Source organism: Hylobates moloch, unplaced genomic scaffold, assembly GCF_009828535.3.
Source record: "Hylobates moloch isolate HMO894 unplaced genomic scaffold, HMol_V3 SCAFFOLD_1, whole genome shotgun sequence".
In the NCBI taxonomy this organism is placed as follows: domain Eukaryota; kingdom Metazoa; phylum Chordata; class Mammalia; order Primates; family Hylobatidae; genus Hylobates; species Hylobates moloch.
The window spans coordinates 33,554,453-33,562,881 of NW_026652276.1; the positions used below are offsets into that span (position 1 = coordinate 33,554,453).

Here is an 8,429-nt window from a genome sequence, read left to right on the forward strand (position 1 = left end):
TTTTTTTTTTTTTATGGTTTTCTCATTATGGAACTGGGCCAATATGTTTTGAAAAGGAAGACCACAGAGGTAAAGTGCCACTCACCTATCAAGAGTGCAAGCTATCAACATGACTTCACTCTTAATGTTAACCTAGATTCTTCTGATTTTTATTCAATGACTTAAAAATGTGAAAATCATTCTTAGCTTATGAGGCATAGAAAAACAGATGATGGAACGAATTTGGATAACAGACGATAGTTTGCCCATTTTTGTTCTAGTGGATAAAAATTTTGGAATAAAGTTTGAGAACTCAGGATATATCAACCCAAAATTACCTATTCTAATAGCTATTCTAATAGAAAAAAAAACTGAAAAAAAATTCGCTATCCTCATTAGCTGACAAAGGACTCAAAAGATAATCAGAAAAAGAAATAGTATAATGGTTATTGCTTTTATTGAACTTGGGGGAATACTATGAGGAATGTAACCATGTAGAGTATATTATATCCATACATGGACAAGACTGAATACAAAAATATCATTAACTACTATTGTCACCATATATATTAAGAAAATGGGCTATGGAGCGAATGTTACCTCCACTTTTAGTTGCTTTTGACAGAGCAGGAGCACTGTCATCTTGGACAAACACCACCATTTTAAGTTCTAGCTCCCTTTCTAACCTCATGCATTTCGAGGAAATCACTTCTCTTCTAAACAAGCAACCAGAAAGAGCAGACAGTAAAACAAAGATAAGACATCTCAGGCACAGAAGGAGAGGGAAAGTCTCTTGAGTAACCACCAAACTTCACACTCATACAATGAACCAAAGTAAAACAGTGAGCCCTAATAAGCATATTCCTTTCCCATTACGTGCACTAAGATAGGGAAGCTAAAAGACATGGGGGATATGCCTGCAGCTGCAGGAAGATGTATGGGAACAAACACAAAAACTCTCCCTCCCAGACAAGCAAGACAAAGAGGCACAGGAGCAGTCCCAGCCTGTGATAAGCCCTCCCGCCCTGAACCCTTAAATACTCTTAGTCTGTAAGAGAGCATGCTCCTGACCAAAATTGGCCAGAAGCCCCTCTCAGGTTTATTCTCCAAAATAAACCTGTCTTTGACTGTTCAGCCAGTTTTTGTGTTTCTTTTTTCCTTTTTCAACCCTTACAGCTTTTAGTTGTGACATTATTCAAGGTAGCTAATTAGGTAATACAGATAAATAAATGGTTTTCAGCAACACATAGAAAACTTCAAGAATGTAAAAATAACACATGTTCCATTTAGTCAATATTTTACATTCCATATGTTAAAAATGTTCAAAAATATAAAAATATTGGTTAATGCAGGAATAATTAAGTGTTCTTGCACTATTGAAATCATAACAGAGCTCAAATTCCATTTTGAAGTAACTCACTTTATAGTTCCTGAGCACAGAATCTTTTTTACATTTTCATTCCTTAAAGCCTAATTTTTCTTTCTGTACATCAGTGACACTTGATAGTGTCAAATGCTGTCTCTGGTAAGGTTGGCTCTTGGAGTTTCTGTAATCATGACTTCTATGTAGCTGTGTCTGAAATTGCTAGAGTGGCATCACATGGGGAGCACATACCATGATAATAACACTCCAAGATGAAAGGAGGACCACTTTCTCAAGATTCAAGTGCTGGCTCTCTGTCATTTGTAATATAATTTAATGAGTTCAAATTGCCAGTCTTCTACATTGTTTATAAACATTCTGTGTGTGTGTGTGTGTGTGTGTGTGTGTGTATGTGTGTGTGGTGGTCACTTTTTAAACAAATAAAGATGAAATAACTACATCTGTGTATATATTTTATATGAGCAAATAAATTATGGAGAAAGAGGTGGAAGATACACAGTATTATCTGAGTGGGATTGAGAGGAGATGGGGCAGTAGTGAGAGAGAAAAAGAATGAGTTTATAAGACAGGAAAATAGTCATAGGAAAATGGGAAAAAAGTGGATTGTATAATGTCAAGTGAAAATATATATAAAATTTCATTTATGACATAATTGAAAGTATGTATTCATTGAATAGGCACATAGACAAAGACTAAATAGAAATGTGGGTAGTTTCTGCTTTTGATCCCTGTTATATGTATATAGTAAAAACATTCTTTTTAAAGCTAGCACTGTTGATAACCTGAAAAAATCTGAATCTCTGGTATGCTGGAACTCTAAACCTTATACTCTTGACATATGATAAAATGAGACCCAGAATTTTGCCACTTATCTGTGGCCACCCACCTAATTTATAGTAAAACAGGGACTACAGCCAGGTGTCCCATCTCCCAATACAGTGTCCTCACACAGCACTACCTCTGCCTTTCAAGGCTATTCTATGGCAGCTCTACTCAGTGATGGAGTTCGTTTCAGGGGGAAATGAAATCAGCCAATGATTATCACTCTAGAAATAGTGCTGACCTGTTTTTGGACATGACAAATCATCAGGAAGATTGTTTCCTGCCATCAATTGGCAACGAGAATCTGAGATTACAGAAAACAGGCTGAAGGCCAAATTATAGATCTCCACATAATAGCAACAGTGGCCGATGTTCTATTCATTTCTAACTAGTGTCACTCCCTCTAGGCAACACATCTGTCATGCAGCACAGCTGTGCAATCCTGAGAGACAATAGCAACTGGGAAAAGTAAAGTGGGAATATCCATTAGCAAGAAGGAAACAAATTTTGAGCAAAAGCAATGAGGAAGTTAGATATTGATCAAGTACTTATATTAATAAATGTAATATTATAACAGCTATCAGTGTTATGAAGAAAATGTCCAATTGCTATCAGAAAAAATATGGTTTCTGAAGGAGAAGCCATAAGAAATAAAAGGAAGAGAAAACAGCCTCACAAAATCCTCACACACATACACACCCCATTTAAAAGCCTTCAGGAGTTCTCACTAATGCTTAGAAATAATCTTAATCTAGTAATCATTCCATTAAAAATAACTTGACTGATCTGCTAATAAAAGAAGAGGAAAGAGCTGACATCTTTTGTTATCAGGAACCTTTAAGCTTTTTGTTTGTATATTTTTAAATTCAAGACTCACATTCTATGAGTAGATGTCACTATAATGCTTATTCTATGAGTAAGTCCTATTTTACAGTGGAGCCAGTGGAGACAACCAAGAGATGAAATTAACTGCCTAAAGTCACATGGCTGTTTAAAAATTTAATGAATAACCCAGAGAAAAGATAAAAACAAAACAGAGGGGAAAGAAAGGACAAGATAGGTTCCAGTAGATGACAAAACCAATTGAAGTTCAAGACAGGAGAATAAGTGAGATGCATGAATGCCTGTTGAAAATATTTTATTTTGTCACAAAGAATTGAGGAAGTTCTGGGAATATGAAACCTACTCTCTGTGCATTGGCAAGAAAGAGCCACACCTGGGACCCTTCCATCCCACTGCCTCTGGTCTACCAGGGCTGAAGAGACTACTTACAATTAATGCAGCCACGAAGAAGCCCATTCCTCAGGGATTTAAGACTTCCTTATAACTAGAAGACAAATGGAAACAGTCCTGGTTGTCAACAGAAAAGAATGAGAACAAACCAACTCTCTTATCTTTAACTACAATAGTGTTTGTGGCAATAAACACAGTATAGAGATAATCAACTGTCAAGTTTCCATTTCATTCTGCCAAAGACAGTCCCTAGTTTCCACTTTGGAGAAGCTGCCTATATTCTAGGATTTGGCATGATCTCAGCTCACTGCAACCTCTGCCTCCAGGGTTCAAGCAATTCTCCCACCTGAGCTTCCCAAGTAGCTGGAACTACAGGCGTGTGCCACCATGCCCAGCTAATTTTTGTATTTTTAGTAGAGACGGTGTTTCACCATGTTGGCCAGGCTGGTCTCGAACTCCTGACCTCTAGTGATCTGCCCGCCTCGGCCTCCCAAAGTGCTGGGATTACAGGCATGAGCCATTGCACCCGACTGTCCTCGTTCTTAACTCCACCAGTAATAGTTTTGACAGTTCTGTTTATTATCACCACAATTTGCAATTAACACATGCGTTGAGATGCAGAGTGTAGGCCTACTTGATTTATTGATTTATCCCATTTTATCTCTATACCCCACTCCTACTTCTCTACCTCCGATATACAAGCATTTATGTGAGACACACACACACACACACACACAATCTTTTATCTGAATATGTTCATAAAACATATTACTGTTTTATGTGCATGTATTTTAATGTATGTAAATGACATCACACCATATATCCTATTGTTTCTGTGTCACATGTTATCCTGTTTTTACGATCTTGTCCATGCTGATTTGTGCACATTTAAGCCATTGCTTTTTATTGCTGCACAATACCCCATTATAAACACCCAGATTGTCCCTAATTCTCTAACACCACAGAATTACTGCAAGGATCATTATAGACCTGGGTGAGAAATTCCCTGGGATAGAGACTCGGGGCAGAGATTGCTGGGACAGAGGACATGTGTATACATAATGTCACCAAGCAGTGCCCAGCTGGTCTCCACAATGAGGGTACCAAAAGCCAGAGTATAAATCATGGCTGCTTCTGTGAGTTGACTATATTATCTAACATCTCATAGCCCCATTTTCTCATTTATAAAAATGTGAACAATTACAGTGCCCATCTCATAAAGTTACTGTGATAATTAAATGAGAGAATCAAGTACTTAGCACCGTATTTGGTACTTGGCAAGTAGGATCACTGATTACCATTTTTCCACACCCAGAAAGAGATTTCTGATTTTCTAGTAAGCTCCGAATCTTCATACTGGAAGGTCAACAGTAGGAATTCTAAGACCTGGCAATTTTTTCACAGCATGAGACTCCTCTGATGGGCAACTTTCCCCCAAGGTTCTCCATTGACTTAGACAAAATTTTGTCAGATTCGCTTGCCGGTCTGAGGTTACCCCTGTCCAATCCTTCTCCCTCTCCATTTCAACTTTCACAAGCATTACCTCCTCCCCTAATAAACCTCTGGCACCCCAATTCCATCCCACAGTCTGTTACCAGGAAGATCCACTAACACAGTAAAGAAAATACTGAACATGTTTATATAGTGATCCTCATTACCATGTGATAATCTGACTACAGAAAATGCATTGCTGGGCTCTGTAATGATGTATGAATGCATGGGTTTGGAACTGTGCATTGAAACAAAAGTATATCTTTACCAACCAGAAACTACAGAGACCCTTAAAACAATTGATGAGCATTGGTCTATATCATCTATTTTGTGGTGTGATCCAATGTTTACTGAATACTAAATATACTCTACACAAGCTCATTCTGCCTGGGTGAGTTCCCTATGGTTTTCTTTCAATATAATTTTTTTGAAATATCTGTGTTAGCTAGCAATATATTCATCATTAACTGGGTACTCTAAAAAAATTAATAAAGCCAGGCTCATTTTTCATAAATACCTTGTCTCTCATACTTAAGCTAATAATATCAGCATTTGATATTTGAAGTAAATAATACCCAGAATGTATTTAGTCTCTATTATACTCCAGGTTAACTAATGGAATTTCAGAGTAGAGAATTACTGTAACCTAAAGTAATAAGCCAAGACTTACAGAATTAAAATAATCTTAGACCAATATGACTCTTTTGAAGATGAAGAAACTGAAGGTCAGAAAATGTATCAGTTTGTCAATGTAAATCACTTGAATTTAACCTCCAGATTTTGTTTAAAATGCCAAAAATTTGGCAAATGTAATATAATACCACACACTGTCATTTTATGCAATTCATAATCTATAGATATAAATGGAAATCCGTGTAAAGCAATGATTCTCAACCAGGAGTGATTTTGCCTTCCAAAGTATGTATAGCAACATCTAGAGACATTTTTGGTTGTCTCAGTTACGGGGAGGGGTGCTACTGGCATCTAGTGGATAGAAGAGACAGGGATGGCGCTAAATACCCTGCAATATACAGGACAACACACCCACCCCCACCAAAACAAAGAATTATTATATATGGCACAAAATGTCAATAATGCCAAGGTTGGGAAACCTTGGTTTAAAGTTATAGAAAAAGTATTCAGTGTCCTGATTGTTTTATTGAAAGCAAAAGAAAATATTCTGCCCACAAACCCACGGTGATTTATTTATTATTTATTTATTTCTCTCTCTCTCTCTTTCTTTCCTTTCTTTTCTTTCTTTTCTTTCTTTCCTTCCTTCAAGACAGGGTCTCACTTTGTTGCCAGGCTGGAGTGCAGTGGCATGATATAGCTCAGAGCAGCCCCGAACTCCTGGGATCAAGAGATCCTCCCATCTCCCAAAGGTCTGGGATTACAGGCATGAGCTACCACACCAAGCCTTTTTTTTTCTTATTGTACTAAATAATACCTCCCCATTTCCTTATAAAAAGTAATCTAGAACACTAAATAAAATAAATGGTTAGAGTTCAGTTGCCTCTTGTATACAAGAAGATGCCATCTTTTAGCATATTATCCAAATATCTTATGAGATAAAAATGTAGGAAGTATAGTAGAGATTATACCAGAGTTCTATAACGGTCATGGAAATTTATCACCAATTTTTTTTCCACGCATTCATATTCCTTCTGGTAACTTGATGAATTTTTTCAGGTTTAAGTGTACCTTACTTTCAGCTATCCATTGCTAATATTATTAGTCAATGTATGACACACAAATTGTTTAGTTTATTTATTAACAAAATAAATCTACATGGAACATCTTGGTCATGTTAAGTAAAGCCCACTTTTAGCGTGGCACTTAGCCTAGAAATCCCCTGTAAGTTTTCATGTCTCTGGTTATGACTTTAACAGATAGGTTTTTAAAACTGCACTTTTAGAATAATTGAAATTTAAACTAGTCACCTGAAAGCCGAGAACATAGTATTAAGTTTAGATAGTATCAATACATAAATCACTGCTTTAAATTCTCACGGTGAAATAATTTTTTATTGGGCCTTCATTTGACGGTATAGGTGCACCCCCTACCGAACCGGAGAGAAATACCTTGATTCGGTTTAAATTCACAGGGCTCTTGAACTGCATAACATCCACCACTACACGCATCTCTCTAGCTCATCTGAAAAGCTGACTGTAAACCCTACATTTGATTTGACTCAAAAAAAAAGTGCGTATGAATTGTACCTTGCCCACTAAAGAGGCTTCATTGTAAAAGATCGCCCAGAAAATCTCTAAATGATATTAGAAGTACAAAAGTGACAGCCACCGCTTCTTAACATTAAATATGAACTGTATTTTGGTATTTTTATTCTGTCTCCTAACTTGAATGTATGTGATTCTGCATCACAGACACCCAATTATTCTTTCAGATAGTGGTCACAATCGATCCTGTAAGTTTAAATTCTCAAAAGCGATGGTAAATTACCAGCAGACAAAAGTCATTTCGATTAATTAAATGGGGACCACGGAGTTTAAGAGTAAGAAAAGTTCCTTCACCTTCCCAGCCTCACACACCTGATCCACGACTCCGCTGTTAGGAAATATCCCCTTACTTTGCGGATGCCAGGATGCTGCTCTAAACAGTGCCGGCCCCAGGACATCACTCCACTAAAGCAGATCTTTGAAGCTCCACTAATTGCCTGCCAGCACCTGCCGGGTACGCCTCGGTGCGTGCCGGGGCGTGTGTGGACGTGTGAACATGAATGAGCTCTCGCGCGCACCTGGCCTCCGTGTCGCTAAAGCTGAGTCCCCGCCGGAGGCTCCGCGAAAACAGGTGTCGCGGAGCACGGGCTCTTACCTGAGCTCTGGCCAGAAGGCAGCTGCCGAGCATCAGCCAACCCCAGACGCGGAGCGACGCCCCCAGCCCGGCCATGTCCAGAAGGGCTGTAGGAAGAAGCAGGGACCTTCCTCCAGAGCCCGGAAGAAGCTTCCAAGTCGCCAACTTGGCTGGCCCGGGACAAACTTGTGGCCCGTAACGACGCGCAGCTGGGGTGGCCGGGCCCGGGCCACCGGCCGAGGGTGCTTGGGGTCTTGTCGCCGGAGCTACGCGCTTCTCAGAGCCCGCGTCCTGCTGCGCCGCGGCGCGAGGTTGGTCTTGTCTTCCGGAGAGACTGGCCCGAGTCCTGGACTTGACTCGCAGCCCCGCGCCGCCTAAGGCGGGAAGGGGGCGGCTCCCGCGCCAGGCGGATCCCGGTGCGCCTCGCGCGGCTGCGCTCGCGCTCCTCCTCGAAGTCACTGGGTCCCGCAGCCCAGGGGGCGGATGGCAAAGGATCCCACGTCTCTGCTGCCGCCACCCCTGCTTCGCAATGTTTCTGCTTCCCTCCACTCCGTCCAGGGTTCCAGGGCCCTGTCTCTAGGGGCGCCCTGGGTCTTCGGGGAGTGATCCAGAAGTTTCCTCCTGTCCTGCGTGCGCTGACCATAGGCCCCGAGGACAGCGACAAGATGGCTAAAGGCTCCCGAGGCCAGGTGGGCCCTGCGTCTGGGCT

The 8,429-nt window shown here is 40.2% G+C and overlaps 1 protein-coding gene across 2 annotated transcripts in view; it reads right to left on the reverse strand.

Moving 5' to 3' along the window:
- Nucleotides 1–8,117, reverse strand: part of PTH2R (parathyroid hormone 2 receptor) — an 88,749-nt gene extending 80,632 nt beyond the window's left edge. Inside the window, exon 1 of one of the 2 annotated variants that reach the window (XM_032754725.2) lies at nucleotides 7,742–8,117. In XM_032754725.2, coding sequence (XP_032610616.1) covers nucleotides 7,742–7,816 — 75 coding nt within the window. In that variant the 5' untranslated portion in view covers nucleotides 7,817–8,117. The remainder of the gene's footprint in view (nucleotides 1–7,741) is intronic. The other variant, XM_058439076.1, reaches the window with a different exon arrangement.
- Nucleotides 8,118–8,429: the final 312 nt, after the last annotated feature.